This window comes from Argiope bruennichi, chromosome X2 (assembly GCF_947563725.1).
Source record: "Argiope bruennichi chromosome X2, qqArgBrue1.1, whole genome shotgun sequence".
NCBI lineage: Eukaryota > Metazoa > Arthropoda > Arachnida > Araneae > Araneidae > Argiope > Argiope bruennichi.
In genome coordinates, this window is record NC_079163.1 from 68,777,038 (window position 1) to 68,793,857 (window position 16,820).

Below are 16,820 nucleotides of genomic sequence, written 5' to 3' on the forward strand. Positions count from 1 at the left end.
TCAGATAATTTAAATCTCACAGGAAATAATATATTTTTTCAGGCCATAATTTATTTGCACAATCTCATAATGTACCGTAGGGACAAAACCTTTATACAGCCAACTAGATTTCCTATTCCTTACTTGAATAGCATGTAAGTACCCACAATTTCTAATGCCCTAAAATCCCTGCTCAAAGATTCGTTATGAGTTCTTAGGCTATAAATTAAATATCCATTATTTTTTATGTCAAGCACCCCAGTATAGCTGCCAAAAACAAAATGGAATTAATTGAAAACAATAATCAGTTCCCGAACATTGGCCTTCAAAATGTTAAACTTCACTTTCAGTGAAAAAACAGCGGTAATGAATAATTCAATGGTTATAAAATTGTTAAAATCTACACATCTATACATTTATGGTATATAAAATGACTATATTTTCATTAATGATTTTAAAAGTGAGGATGCCATAACACAGTTCATAGCACTGTATAATGAATATGAAATCACTTACTTAGCTCTACAACAAAATGAAAAAGGCGTATAAAATACTCAAAACATGGTCAAAATAAACGAAATTCCTTTCTCTAAAAATTTATTTCAAGTTCTTAAAGTTTCGTTCAATATTCTGTGTTATAATAAATTTAAAATGGAAAGAAAATGGGGGTGAACTGCAATAAAGAATGAGAACTCCTAGCGCGAACGGATATTTTATTTTGCACTGTTTATTATTTAAACTAAAACATATAAATAAAAAATCAAACAAGTAGATAAAACTTCAAAAACAAACCTCTACAGCTAATTTCAAATAATGTTTCATCACATTTTCTTCTTCTTCATTGTCTTCTAATATGAGATTTGAAGGTTGAGATTTACTTTGTGTTTTCTTCTGCCCTATAAATAATTACATGAGATATGAGTAATATGTCCACATAACTAAAGAAAAATTTATTATGAAATATCAGAATGTAAAAAAGTACAACCCCACACACAAAGAAATTGGGTTTTATTAGTTACTCGCGAAAAATAAAATCATAAAATTCAACAAATAGGAATTTCATGTAATACTAAAAGGCAATTCTGCTAAATATAAAAATTCACTTCCTTTTTGTTTAAATTACATTTATTTAGATTTTCAAAAGTTTTATTCAGTTATTTCACTTTGATGATAAATAGAAATCCAAAAATAGATGCTTTATAAATAAATAAATAAAAATGAAAAAAAAAATAAACCTATAGCTGTTAACAGAAGTGTCAATCGCAATTTAAGAGATTATAAACTATTGCATCAAATACACAACGATACAAATGATTAATTAATAAAACTGATATTAAAGTGTAATATCCCCCTCTGACATGCAAGTCTTATGGTTGGATAGAGAATTGCAGATTCCTATTGGATGACAAGCCAATGATTTCAAACTTGGTGGCAAAATTGATGGATCTAGAAAATGCAAGAATTATGACTCAATTTCTTAGACACCGAGATTGACCGGAGAATTTCGTCCTGCTGAAAATCCATAAACGTTTTGGGGTACTCTAATGAGTTAAACTCTGGAGTTTTGTTCGTTTCGTGAGCTGCTGGATGCATGCGCTATTAATAATATTGTTACTTTTTTTAATTGGTGATTTACTGTTAAGTTGTTAATTTTTACAAGTGCTTTCAAAATATACGCCTTGACTGCGTTTTTATTGCATGCACTTCGTATTTTCTCGAATATTCCTAGAATAAAGTATTGTTTTCCATTATTCAGATTGTTAGACTACAATCACTGTACACTCAACGAATGATTTTCACAACAATATGTAAATATATGGTTTAGAGTTGTTTAATGCAGTTTATACTTATGATTTTTTGCAAAATTTTAAATAATACTTGAAAAGTATGCTTCTTAAAACCTAGCTCATGGCCTAAAGCTTTACGGTTCTAGGTAAAGAAGAACTTGAGCAAGTCGATCAGAATATTTAATAGAACAATTTTACTTTTTGTTGTAATTTAAATCATTTTTTTACCTAAATTATCCCATTTAGATTAATATAAAGTGATTATTTCTCGCAAACGTAAATTATTATACGCTTAGTATTTACGCGGTATTAATAGTAGTGAAAAATGTCACTTAAAAGTATTTTTTTAACAAAGTGTAGCAGTTAAGAAGCAATTACCATTTTCTGACTGCAGATGAATAGCAGCATCAGAAGTTTCCAGCTGCACTTCTGTGATTTGATGTCGATTATCAGAATTTGATTTTCCTTTTAAAGTATTCTTTGGTTCTGGTAGAGCCAATGATATCAAAGCTAACAATCGTAATAAACGATCAGTCAAAACAGAACTCCGCTTAACAACAGGATGAGCAAGCAGTCCAATCAGTTGAGCAAGTGGTGATGCTTGAAACCCTCCTAATTTTTGGTCGCTTTCTGAAGAGGTACTTGTAGAAGATCCATATGATGATAACACGTTTTGGGGTTTAATAGCCGATTTACCTTTACGTGAAGTTGTACTGAGGGAATCCAATTTCACCAGTACATCCCAAAAATCACTTTCAGATTTAGCTGATGACTTCCCTTCTGCTTTATCCGATTGACTTTTACTTTGTTTATGATCAGCTTTACTGCCAGGTTCCTTTGATTTTTCATCTTTTCCTGTTACTGGTAGAAAATGAACAGGGAAACTTTTTGCTAAAGATATTAATGTATCCAGTACATGCCTAAAATCGAATAGAAGTTATATTTAAATACAGCAGTAGAATTATTTGACACAGAATTTGAATTCTATGCAGATATAATGCAAATGAAACTGTTATATAGAACATTAATAATAACTTATTCAGTCATTATTAATAAAAACGGATATTAGGTATACAAAAAAAAAAAAAAAAAAAAAATAAATAAAAAAAATAAAAAAAAAAGAGGGGAGGGGGGACGCAAGTAGGAAATAGGCGAATTTCCGCGATTACACATTTGTTTCGTTTTTGGTGCTGTGGCTACGATCTTTTATTCTTGCTATGTTCAGACATCGGTATTCTTTGGATGAAAAAAAAAAAAATACTTAAAATTCCTTGCATTCACCAATTCTAAAGGAAATTTTTCATTTACCTATTTTTTTTTAGATGAGTTTTAAATTTCCTGCATTGCGCCTATTTTTAGATGATTTTTTTGAATTATCTGTATTTTCCCGGTTCTCCCAGCGTCATGGCAAGCCTGATAAATCAAATAATTACTTTTTAATAATAAATTTTAAATTCCATTTTAAAATACACAGAAATTGAAAAAAAATAAATTGACATTTCTAGGGAAATTTTAAGAGTCATAATATATAAATAGTTCCCATTACATTTCTATGAGGTACATTAATTACTCGCAGAAAATCTGCAGGGACAGAAAAGATTTCTTAAATACCTGAAATAAGAGGAATAACTCACAACCAAATACAATAAAGAAACTAGAAAATGTTTTATTTTTATTAGTGGCGTTGCTTGAACTTCCAAATTACTTAATATCATAGCATTTTGAAATGCCTCCTTAGGTATGGTGTTGTCAGAAAAAAAAAAAAAAAAAAAAAAAAAAAAAATTCTTTTTGAAAATACTATCTTATGTAATCGAAAACAAACAAAAGGCAGATTCAAAAAATTCTGCTATGAAACCAAAGACTGAGATTTTAAAAAATAATAATAATATCGTCACTTTCTTATTGTAAAAAGAAAAGCATGAAAAGGAAGGAAACTTTAGCACCTAGTAAACAATGGGAATGATGAAATTATTTTAAACTTAAAACAAAAAGAAAAGAGTTGAAATGGATAATAAGATAATGTATTATATAATGCTCAGTTTTCAATAGGGAATTATAATGCAATAAGGGAAACAACTGTCAAAGACATGAGCTCACTTTAATAAGGGATGGGGGTATGGATGAAAATTTTCTATATATTATAGCAAATTTTTTATACCACTTGCTTACAGAGATTCTTAATGGCTACTCTGTCAATTATCACCTTTGGCAACAAAAATGGAAAATTTTAGCTCTATTTCTATAAGAGCCTGGAGATTTTTCTGGAAAATTCCATTCCTTGTCAGGGAAGACATAATAAAGACAAAGCCTTCACACGATCATTAATTCTCTTTTTGGAGTCCTGATCGCAACGCACACTGCTGACGCCTAGCTCTTCTGACGATGTTAAGATAAAAATTCGCTGTCCTATGTGTACACCTCAGCTGAGTTTTTGTTATCTGTGCTTTGTGTTTACTTAAGGAATAAAACGTCGCTATCAGTTGCTGAACTTCTCAAGTAACACACTATACTGTATAAAATTGTAAAATTAGGAAAAACAATATTGGGTTCCAGTACTGTAACATATTTCACAATTTTGTATGTAATTTTCTAGTTTTGAGCAATTTTGTTACAAATACTATAAATACTTTCAAAATTAAATCTAACCTATTAAGAGTGTGAAATAATTTTTAATGCATTTCTTGATTTCTTTTTAACCTATATTTGCACTAATTCTATTTTTCATTTACTTTGAGATTCCAACCCATGCTTTTTCGTTAGCTAGTGGTGTCTAGTGCACTGAATAAGAGAGTCTTTAAAATGTTAGGGTAAATTATGGTACAGGTGTGTTCAGCCTGAAAAGGAAGTACTGCTTACTTCTACGTCTAATTTTGGAATATTCTTTTAATTTAATGATATTTTTTACAATTTCGAGTAAAAAAAGAGGCCAAATCCACTCGTAAATGATTTGCTGTTAGAAGAAGTTATAAAAGTAGAAAAGTAATAGTTTTTAATATACAGAACACAAATAAAAAAAGTGAAATAAAGGTTGCCCATTAAAGCCTTTAAAAGTCTGCAATATGTATAATTTTCGCATGTTTCATATTAAGTAATAATAGGGATAAAAAAATTTTTAAAGCAATATTTTTTTTATATCGGTATCCAATCAGCTTTTTATTATATTACTTATTTTAGCTTTATTTATTAACTTTGAATTCATTTATTTTTATTTTCTATCATCAATATACTTTTCTTTAAATAAATAAATTGCAAGCTGGAGCCTTTTACAAAAACTAGAAGTTTATTTTAAATCAGCACAAATAATCAAAATGAAGATACCTAGAAATATATCCAGGCTGTCAGATCCCTTCAAGTAAAATAAATAAAAACAGATATTTAACTTTGTATTGCATTCTCAAATATAGAATTTACAACAGTGCCATCCATTATGTAGACCATTTTTGTTAAATGAATTTACAAGTTTGTTGTCACAACCTTGATCAGGGTTGTTAAACACAGAATTTACAATACAGCATTCACAGTATTGCTCCAGTGATTTTTTTTTTTTTTTTTTGGAAAAAAAAAATTTCAAATAAATTAAGCTAAAACTAATAATTTGAGCCAGAATTTTATTGCAACAATACTTTTAAAACTTTTGGTAGTCTTTGAATCTTGTTACATCCTGTACAATACAATGCTGCTGATACGGTATTCCCAATATTGTTAAACATGCCTCAAAATATTATACAACATTACGGTCCAACTGCGGTTGAAAAACTTTTTGCATCACAAACCAAAGGATGATTTCTGTAACAATATATTAATTTTTCACTGATCGAATTTTTTTTTATTTGAACTCAATATTCCCACTCAATGCAAATAGTGTAAAAAAGAGAAAACAATAAAAACATAATAGCTTTAAAACATACAATTCTTGGTTCATTATGATACAGATTTGTACTAGAAAAAAAATCTCAATAGTATATTCAATTTTTTTCCAAAGATAATTACAAATTAAAATAAAAAATATCCAAAGCAAAGAAAAATTTAACGATTCATATAACATGAAAATTTAGGAGCACTGCTCCCTTTCCATAAGCTATCTAATTCCACAACCAACAAATGCAACTCATAAAAACAGTTATAAAAGCCACACAAACCTGCATATGACTGGTGATGCTAATGGATGTATAGTAACTAAAGGAACATTTGGTGAAAGGACACTTTGAATTCCAAAAGTCTGCCGTTCGTTGGCACGTCGATGTGCAGTTGTTAGCCGTCTAATTTGAAAAACATTTGTGCGACATCCTAAAGCAGCATCAAGACTTATTGACAGCCAGGATGGTGAACAAGAGCGATTCGAAGGTTCTATTTTACTAAAAAAAGTGTAATACATATGTAAGTTAGATATTCTTTTGTATAGTAAGTAAAATAAAAAGGTGAGTGGGTCTGGGATGATCATGAGATGTACAAATACCTTCAATCTCTATATCTCAACAGTTACAATTTGGAAAAACCTTACAGAAAAATTAGTGTACAGACTTTAAGCATGTAAAAATTTTGCAACATTAAAATATAAATGTAGTGACAAAATGAAGTTTCGCGCATATCTACAACTAGCTGAAAATGGTGTATGAATTCAAAATATTTAAGACTTCAGTAAATAACAGATATTCCAAAGCAACTTTCTATAAAAGACCTATACCATATTTTGCACAAAAGTTTGTCTTCTTAACATTCTGTTTACTACTGCATCCATGTCTCTATTATACAAAAAAAAAAAAAAAAAAGTAGGCAGATTTTAACGTGCATTTTAGCAGATTTATTATGCATTCAAACTGTTGACTTACATTCTTCATCACTAAAGGAAGTCATAAGATGAAAAATTCGTTTTTCTATGATAATGTTGAAACATCAACTATTGCACAATATTCAATAAATAACATCAATGATTGCACAGTATTCAATAAATAATTCATTACTGAATACTGTGTACATTTTCCCTTCATTTTACTATCACTGTCTGACTTATAATTAAATATGTGGTTTCTTCCAAACTATACCTACGCTAAGAACACACATCTTCACTACATATACTATCAAAAGGATTGAAGTAAAAATAACTGTCAAAATAAATTCCATAATTCTTATGGATTAAAATAATTCTTGCGCAACCAGGACTGTTTGATGCTGCGCCAGTATAGGATTCACCCTAGTTGGCAACTTTTCCCTTTCTTCTTGTTAGAATCTATTTTAATTAAATATGTGGATTTTATACACAAATTTTGAAGTATCACTTAAAAGGGAATTTTATACCTAATTTTTATGTGCTTGTTCAGATTGTATCTCTTCACAAAATTATAAGAACTTGTTGAAGGAATTTCATCAATAAATAAATTTTAATCAAGAGAAATTACTTTAAAAAAATGGTCTTATTTTGAAAATTTTATCACAGTTGGAAGCAGGAAGGTTTCACGAATCTTGTAACTTTCAATGAGCAATTTTTGTATATACGTATAAATTTATTTCGTGTATCCCGGAAATGGCTCTAATGATTTGTATCAAATTTTATATTTAGATAAGGTTTTTGCTTTTAAAGTTTATCTATATACATTCACTCAAAAAAGTATTGGGACACTTGGCATGAATACCTACAAACCTATTTATAAAACTATTCATCACATTAACATAAAAAGAAAATGAATCAAGAAATACTTCAATATTTGGCGCAAAGATCGTAAGCAAAATTTTACTGATATTTTAGAATTATAAATTGATTTAGCTTTTCAAATGTAATTCAAAGGCAAATAGAAGTAAAAAAAAAAAAATTATCAGGATACTTTTGAAATGAGAAAGTCAACAATTATATAGTACATCAGTAGAATTGAATTTACAACCACTATTTTAGACTATAATTTTAAAACATAAAAGTTTTAGCAGATAAGATTCTTACAGAAAAAATGTCGAAAAAGAGATATATCGGATGAATGCGAAATCTTGTAATAAGTCATTGGAAAAATTGAAAATTGTTTATTGTATAGCACATATCTTGTAATTGAGCGAGTCTACTGTTTTTAACATTGTCCACATGTTCAAGAAAACAACTAGTGTTGAAAACAAGCAAAAATCAGGGTGTCAGATGATATTTAATGGACGTGAAGAGGGATGGATTGCAAAACAATCCAAAATTAGTGCAATAATCCAAAAATTAGTGCAATAAAATTGACTTTGCAATGTAAAAGTAAGTTTGGAAAATCTGTAAATCTATGTTTTAAGAAAATATAAATAACCTGGCCGAGTACTTCAAAGAAAGCTCTACATCAGCAAAGCAAATCGACAAGCTAGGCTGGCATTTGTTAAAATGTATACAAAACAGTCAAAGGAATTTTGGAAAAAAAAAAAAAAAATATGTTTTGTTGATGAAAACAAATATAACATTTTCGAATCGGACCGGCAAGCAAAAAGTTTGGCGGAAACTAAGTACAGCAATGTATATCCAAAATTTAAGCTTACTGTCAAATATGGAGGTGGCAATCAAATAGTCTGGAGTTGAATGGCATACACTAGTGTCGATAAACTTACATTTTATTGATGGTGCAATGAATAAATATGTTTATCTTGACATTCTCAAGGAAATTTATTGGAAAGTGCAAGCAAGCTGGTTATCTCAAGACATTTTAGATTGTAACAAGATAATGATTCAAAACAAACTGCTTATATTTGCAAGTTATGGGTCTTCTACCACTGTCCTAGTGTTGTTAAAACTCCTGTACAAAGTCCAGACTTTAATTCCATTGAGCACGTGAGACATTATTCGCTGCAAAAACTATATGAGAAATTTCTAACAAGTAGGATAACAAGAAACCATTTGATTCAAGAGTGGGCCAAAATCATTGGATCATTTTGCAAAACATTGGTCCAATCCATGTCAAATAGACAACAAGAGGTCATAAAAAGCAAGGACTGCCCAATAAGATATTAATTTTAAGTTTGCCTTGTCTCTCAATTTACTGGGAGGTGTCCCAATATTTTTTGGGCACGAATTTTTACTCGATTTCTTTTATTTTCAATTATAACCATAATTGCATTAATATGAGTTTTGTTTGAATTATTATGACTTGCATACATCACAATAATATTTAATTCCTTGTTTTGGTTTCATTAGTATATTTGAGTAAAATATTATGATAAAAATCTGCAAACTCGTAGTATGTCCCAATACTTTTTTTACACTGCAGGTGTCCCTCTTGAAAAAACGAGATTCTACACACACACACACACACACACAAATACTGATCTGTGGATATATATGACCTGCATAAGTCTATCATAAATGGAGTAGTGGTTAGGGCTTCAGACTCTCATGTATTTTTCTCACGTTTGATCCCCTATTTGCAAGGAGCAATAGGAAAAGATCCCTCCCCCCCCCCAAAAAAAAAGAAGAAAAATGCAGAGAGAAGCTCAGTCTCCCAGGTACTTATGAATGAAGTGGAGAAATTCCAATATCCATTCGTATTTATCCAGAAACACAAGAATCTTGAGTAATTAGTACACCAATAAAAATAGACCAGTAATTTTTCACTCTTAGAAATAAATGTAAGACATAAAATAAACAATGACAATACAATTGCTAATGTCGTAGCATAGGGATAGCAAGAAATACGTTTCTCATTTAGAGGGCCCTTGAATGCCTTCTATTGGCCCAAATGTGATAAAATTTCAATTATTCAAATGACGAGCATGAGATTTATTAAATTAACAATAGCACAAAAATCCATCGACAGATGGCATTTAAATGCATTTAATACACTTTAGAAATATTAAATACTATAAACTGCTTAATGTATTCCCTTCATGTTTATCATTAAGCTCTAATCACAGACATATTTTTCACAGCAGATTGGATTATGACTGGCGGAATACAGCCGATTACTGTCCCTCAGATTTGACATAGATGTTAGATGTCCATCAGAACCTCCCCCCCCCACCACCACCAAGAGTCGTGAGGGGTATTCGGGCGAAAGAGGAGATCAAGCTATTGGAAAATGACGACAGATCATCCGTGTGTCTAAGAAATATTGTTTCAAAAAATGCTTTGCACGACGATTGATGCGAGCAGGTGCGACATTCTGCATAAAAATGATGTCCTGAAGACATCCACGCTGTGTTGTAATGGAACAGGGTTAGATTCAACTGACAATTGTATCTTCAAAAAAAAATAAAAAAAATGGTCTAATAGAAAAGACAATAGCAGTTATCATACTGTCACTTTTTCAGGATCTTAAGTTTGCTACGGGATAGCGCGTATTCCGCAACCCAAATTTGGTAATTGTTGTGTTTAACTTGTTTATCCAGACAACAACAACAATGGACTTTGTCACTCTACAGAATGTTCCATGGCCAAATGATATCAACCACCATTTCAGCACGGCACTGAAATGCAAAGTTTTACAAACCTGAGAATCTTTGTCCTGCAGTAAGTATACAGATTTGATTTTGTAGGTATAAAAATGCAAAATCTGCAGTAAGAATTTTATATGGCATATCCAATAAATGGAAAACCAATTATACACTCACACTATCATGCAGCGACATGCTGACAGTTTCAACCACTGTAGTAGTCACATTTTCGACGCTAGAAGGCGGGATTTGCTTTCGTCCTCCACCTAGAGGACTGTTGTTCATAAGTTTACAATTTTTGTATCAAATTGCGTAGGATACATGGAGACATTTGACCTATTTGTAACAGCTTCAGTCGGAATTCTTTTACAATTTGCTATCGAGTTCGGCTGGTTCTGGTAGACAATTTTACCAGTAGCGCTTTTTCTTGGAAAGTAGACATTATGACCAGAAAAGTAACCCATGCTCGTGCAAAATCTGTCTACTTTTTATCCTATGAACAATGCTAATAGGCATGTGCTGTAATGCAAATGATGTTTCCTATTTTCTTTCTATGCAAATAAATGCCATTTGTGTTAGAGAAATTAAAGAATTTGGGCACTTTAAATGTTTATTAAATAAGCACATCATTTGAATTATCTATAGTTTAAATTTTATTTCATTTGGATCAATAAAACGCATTCTAGAATTTTCTGAAATGGGACACACTTCTTGCTAACCCTATAGTTGGTATTTATAATTTATAATAAAAAAATATTTATATTAACAGAAATAATAAGCATTACTTAGTAACTGGTCAGGGACTTTACTTTAAAAGATTGCTATGTAAAAATACATAGGAGAAATGTTATAACTTGCTTTAATGACATTTTCAAAAACTTCAAATCAAGGAAAAAAGCCACATATAGTTGCACAATCACAACAACAAACAAAAATCATATTTCTTTTCTGATACTGTAAATTCTTTGGTACAAAAATTTCAGTAAAAGGAATATGAAAATATTTGTTTGATGTTTCCAGTTCTTTAAATTCGAAGATAATTATAGAAAGAATTGCATGCAACTAATAAACAATTAATGAAACTGTATTGAAAAATCACCTTAGAAAAGACGTCTATGTGGACCATATGGATAATTTGTCTTAACTACAGTGTTGGAGTATTAAAATAATCAATTTTTTAGAACATGCTTTGAAAGAGATACTGACAACTGTGTTTGTTGCAGAAATGTAACACGGTAATACAAAATATGCTCTTTACCTGAATAAAATTCATTACTGCTTTACAATTTAAAAAAAAAAAAAACAAATTTTTTATTATAATATAAAGGAATCGAAACTAATTACACAGTTGAAACCACAAAAAAAAAAAAAAAAAAAAAAATACATGATGCTTTTCTCTTCAAATGAATAATTGCTGACATTGTTTTATTCAATTAATCACCGCACAGTTTTAATAAGCTTTAAAATGTAAATTAATATTAGGGAAACATTTATTAGTATCAAAGTATGTAAGAAAAATAATACTTTTTACATTAGAAAAGAAATTTTTTTTCCCTCCTCAAACTTCTTGACCACATTTTTTAGTCAATTAAAAAACATCATTAGTTAAAACTCAGTTCAAAGTTACATTGTAATAGTGAAAATAAAACACACACGATCAGGCTTACAGTATTAGTATGAAAAACAAAAAGTAACCTTATGCTGATGAATGTTGCAAAACAATATTTTATTTTTAATGCATTCTCTTGATAATTACTATGAAATTTATATATTAAATATCATGCTTCTAAGAATTATTTAGTATGGACTACAGAAAAAAAAATGTTTAATGAAAAAAAAAAAAAATACCTGCTACTTTGTTGGCCAGTAGAGGACTCTGAAGAATTAGCAGGCTTTGAGGTTTTTTTATGTCGATGAGTATCAACTGGAGAATCGCACACCTGATAGTCCTTTGTTCTTTCCAATATAGATAACAAGGACTGCATAAAAAAAATTAAGCAATAATAAAATATATATGCATTTCTAGAAACAAAATATTTTTTTAAAAAAATGAGAGAACAATGACAGATCTAAATTAATATTATTCATTTAATTAAATGTTTATGTTTAATTTAGCACAATGCCGCAATGAAATTTGTTCAACTATCGCCAGGAAAATACAGTTCCCCTTTTATATAACTACTTGTATGTTAGGTTACAGGATCTTTTACTTTGCACATTTTAAAAATAAATGTATAGAAATGGAGTAGGAAAGGATAATAAATGCACATTAAAAGAGATTTTAAGGGGGGAAAAAATCTATTTTTAAGGCCTGTTGACAAATTTATTTACCAATCGCCTTTCACTGGAAACTAACTCTTCCTAGAAGTGGGTAATCGGCATCAGCTATGAGCTTCTGCACGTGAAAGGGGCGTACCTTTCAAGTACGCAGGATCTTCTACAACATTTCAAGCTGAATATCTAGTTAAGCTGCAACTGATAGTGTATTTGTCGAAATGGAATCCAAAATCGAATTTTGCAACGCTACAAACACTGCGTTCGTGCCCTGTATTACGTATCAGTATTTTGAAGAATCTCGTCTCTGGCACCCGTCGATCGATATTCGTGAAGGTGGTATGGTGCGAACAACGCCTCCTCAGAAATGGTTCATGGTACACCCTCTGTGTTAGACGTCCACTGCCATCTGCTCGACAGAAAATCAGATGCAATGTGCATATTACTCTCGACTGTAGGTTTCGAATGCGAAGGTTTCTACTTCTCAACAGTAATGTTTTTAATGCGCACATTCGTTTAGCCACTCTTGCGACTTTTACCGACTAAATGTGGTTTGCCATCCTATGCTCAATGATAATTTTTTCATTCTCTTGATGCCCATTAACACTCGATGAATAAGTTAAGGTTCACTCATCATCAGATTATGATTCCATGAATATAAAATTTATATTAAAGATAAATAGTTAATTGATTTAATAATTTAATATAAAAATGTATGGCAAATTTAAGAATATTCAAGTAAGGTGGGATTAAAATATAAAAAATTTCTACATAAAATTAAGGATAAAACTAAAAATCTAGCTGCAAATATCTGAAGTTTGCTGTTTCAATTTCTATCTTAAATTCACACACATACAAAAAAGAACACATACACAGCTTCATGTTGAACTTCAACATCAACAATGGGGGGGGGGAATTAAAAAATAAACTCTTTTTTTTAAATATTTTATTATATATCTTTTTTTAATTATAAAATCGCATCTTTTAAAACCAGAGGCGGCGGTAGATTTGGCGATGGGGGGGACGCAATTTCTTTAATTTGGTTTCAAAATAACTCAATAATTAATTTTAACATTTAATTAAAGAAAATTAAATATGTTATTTTACTTCCTTTTTATTCAGGCACTGGCTCTTTCTTTTATAGTTAAAAATTTATAAAGATATTTGTAAAAAAAGTTTCTCTGTTTTTTTTTTACTGACCATCAAAAGCATGTCATTTTTTAATGAGACTCTTGAGATTTAATTTCTCCGAAATCCAGTTTTAGAAAAAAATATGATATTTAATTCTAGATTGTAGTATATAGATAGAATCAAAGATTGCACCAGAATAACGAACGTGTCATGCTAAATGAATATATGCATACTCTTATTTTATATCAGCAGCTACATAAAATGTTGAAAATAAATTCAAAAAGTATTATAAAATAAAATTCTGAGAAATGCAGAATAATAAATAAAATTTTTTCGATGTTCTCGCCAAAATCGATTTTTTTAGCGTAGTGCTCTCTCTACCTAAAATATTTTTAACTAATGATTAAAACAACGAACAGGAATTCAGATATACTTCAAATTCGTACGATGTATTTCGTATAAGTGCGCGTGCTCAACAAAAACTTACTATAGTTCGGATACGAATAATAAAGAAGGAGAAAAAGATACAATAATGTTGTTTCTTGAGAAGGTTGGAGAAAATATTTTGTAAATGTATGTACAAACTTAATATTTTTTATGTAAGATATAAAAAATGTCTTCGTGAAAAATGAACTACTTAAACATTAGATTTCCTATGTATTTATTTTTCAATGTATATTTAGCCTTTAAAAAACCAATGCTAATTATTAAGAAAAATTAGATCTTGGATATGAATCTCCGTATCTTCGTTTTTAGGCACGCGCTCTTGTGGTGAAGTAGTTTTTTTCTTTTGAAGCCATTGCCAGCTAATATTCCTCCGAAAAAGTGAATTTTATCTACTCTGTTACGTGCATTGGTTTTTCTTAACCCTTCCATACACAATGACGAGTCTGACTCGTGCATCGAATTATTAAATTCTTACTTTTAAAACTGCAATTAAGTGAAAGTGTTGAGTAATTTAAAATGCAAAAATCATTTGAAAACGCATCATTACCTCAAATGCCCTTGTATTATTCTAGAGATTAAAATAATAATAATAATTGTTCCAAATAAGATCTGGCATCTAATTAAGAAGTTAAGTAAATTCGTATGTCAAGGGATTGACTTGTTATATATGAATATTCTAAGAATAACTACTTTAATCATCTTTTTATTAAGACATCTTTATTCAAAGGCTATTAAACATTTAGAAACACCTGTAATTATATAGTTTTTGCCATGAAGAGTAATTGATAGAAAAAATTAAAAAAGTAAAAAGATAAGTTCCTCTATTTCATTTATAATACTGAATGCAGTATCTGAAGAATTTAGGTAGTAATTCATTTAATAAATTTAATGCATACTTGAATAAATTATTTTAGTGTACTAAAAAGCTACCACACCACATATATTTATTTTTTTGTCATCAACTGCAGTGGTAATATTTCTTTAGTGTAATAACTGCAGCCTGATAAATTAGATTGAAGAAATAGATATTTTACTAGTAAATTAACTTAATTTACAATTATACAATTTACTTACTCCAGAGATTTAATAAATTTGCATAATTTGAATACATCCAAGTACGCATCTTTGCACGCATATGCACAAGAGTGTCGAAAGAAAAACGTGTTTTATTGAATTCAATTTAACCATTACTAGATTTCAGTCAGACAATTTTCACAATGAAATAAATAAAATAAATTTACCAATTCGTTATCGAAGAAATAACAATTAGATGATTATGACGAATAATTTTAGAACTTGAATTTGAATGATAAGTTAGGAAAAACAACTTTATCGCCGTATTCATGTATAATATAAAAACCTTAATTTCCCTAAAAATTCCATTGGCAAATAATCAAAGTATTTGATGAAAACAATTTTTTTTCCCTCCATAGCCTATGATAACATCTTAGCTGAAAGACAAAAATTATTCGATAAAAATGTGACGCCTTATTCACTTGCTAGTTTATTTATTGTTAAATATGGTGCTAATTAGAAGTTGAATGAACAACATTTAAATCGGAAGAGTGAAAATTTGTGATTAGACGTTTTCAACATCTGTTACATTTCGTTTCTAATCAATTTATTAAAACTTTTTTGCAAACTACGGCATATTATTGACCTGGCAACCTAACGATTATTTTGCCGGATATAGTCAAACCGCTTTAAACGTTATTTGGATATTTCGTTAGTTTACAATATATTAATTTTCAGGTGGTATTTAAATAATCATGTTCGATAAAGCGCAGCTCTTTACAATAATCCTGAAGTGGTGAAGACATTTACCGACGAAATTCTCAATTTCTAGCCGACGGGGGGATTTGGACACCTTGTCCCCCCTGCTACCTGCGCCTCTGTTAAAAACTTAAAAGGAATTCAAATTTTTAATCAACATGGGAATTTTAAAACAATACTGGTCACAGGAAACAATTGTGAATAAAATACATACCTTAACAACCCAAGTTCGTGTAGGACCATGATGACACAAATTTCTAAGCACTCTGTGTAGCCGACCAGTATTTAACTGGGGTTCATCAACAAATAAAAGGACTAGAAGACAGGCTAAAGCCTCGTGATCCAGTAGATAGCGTCCTCTCAGTTTCACTGAACTTGATAGGGCCGAACCACTGAGTCCAGCATTATTTCCAGATGGACTAGAAGCACCACGTGGTGATAAAGAATTCCATGACCACTGCCCTCGATGTGGTAAACTGTGTATTGTATATCTAGCTCCAACGCGACCTAAATATAAACAATCTTGTTCGCAAATTAATAAAAAGAGGGAAGTATATTATCAAAAAAAAAAAAGCCAAAATAATTGAATATGTATCCAAAGAAAGTATTAACAATCCTTATATATTTTATGTTAACAGCACATTCCAGAAAACATCATCACTAAGTGCCTCGACCCTTTACTAAAATATGCAATTTGCCCATACATTACTTCTCGAAAATATTTTAAATGTTTTTGAATTTCAGGACAGCAATTACCACTGAGTGAATACATTGGTTATTTAAATTTCATAAATCAATACAGAATTTACAAAGTAACGAAAAACATGGGAAAATGCATAATAATTAGCATGAAAAATTAAATGCAGAGTTTATTGCTTTCTCAGATGTAACTATAAAGAGTCTTAAGAAAAAACAACTACATCATTTTATAAACTTATATTGTGAAAACCATTCAAATGCTTCTAATATATATAATTGTGTCGAAAATCTTACTGAAAGCATGTAATAAACACATGGTCATATTCCATCCAATAATAAAGTAAAGTTAC

General features: G+C 30.0%; 1 protein-coding gene across 5 annotated transcripts in view; it reads right to left on the minus strand.

Moving 5' to 3' along the window:
• The window catches only part of LOC129961102 (E3 ubiquitin-protein ligase HUWE1-like), a 254,804-nt gene that overhangs the window by 23,903 nt on the left and 214,081 nt on the right, over positions 1–16,820 (minus strand). For 4 of the 5 annotated variants that reach the window (XM_056074928.1, XM_056074930.1, XM_056074926.1 and 1 more), the window contains 5 exons: positions 15,986–16,278; positions 11,995–12,125; positions 5,907–6,122; positions 2,145–2,686; positions 772–875 (listed from right to left, as the gene is read on the minus strand). In XM_056074928.1, coding sequence (XP_055930903.1) covers positions 772–875; positions 2,145–2,686; positions 5,907–6,122; positions 11,995–12,125; positions 15,986–16,278 — 1,286 coding nt within the window. The remainder of the gene's footprint in view (positions 1–771; positions 876–2,144; positions 2,687–5,906; positions 6,123–11,994; positions 12,126–15,985; positions 16,279–16,820) is intronic. The other variant, XM_056074931.1, reaches the window with a different exon arrangement.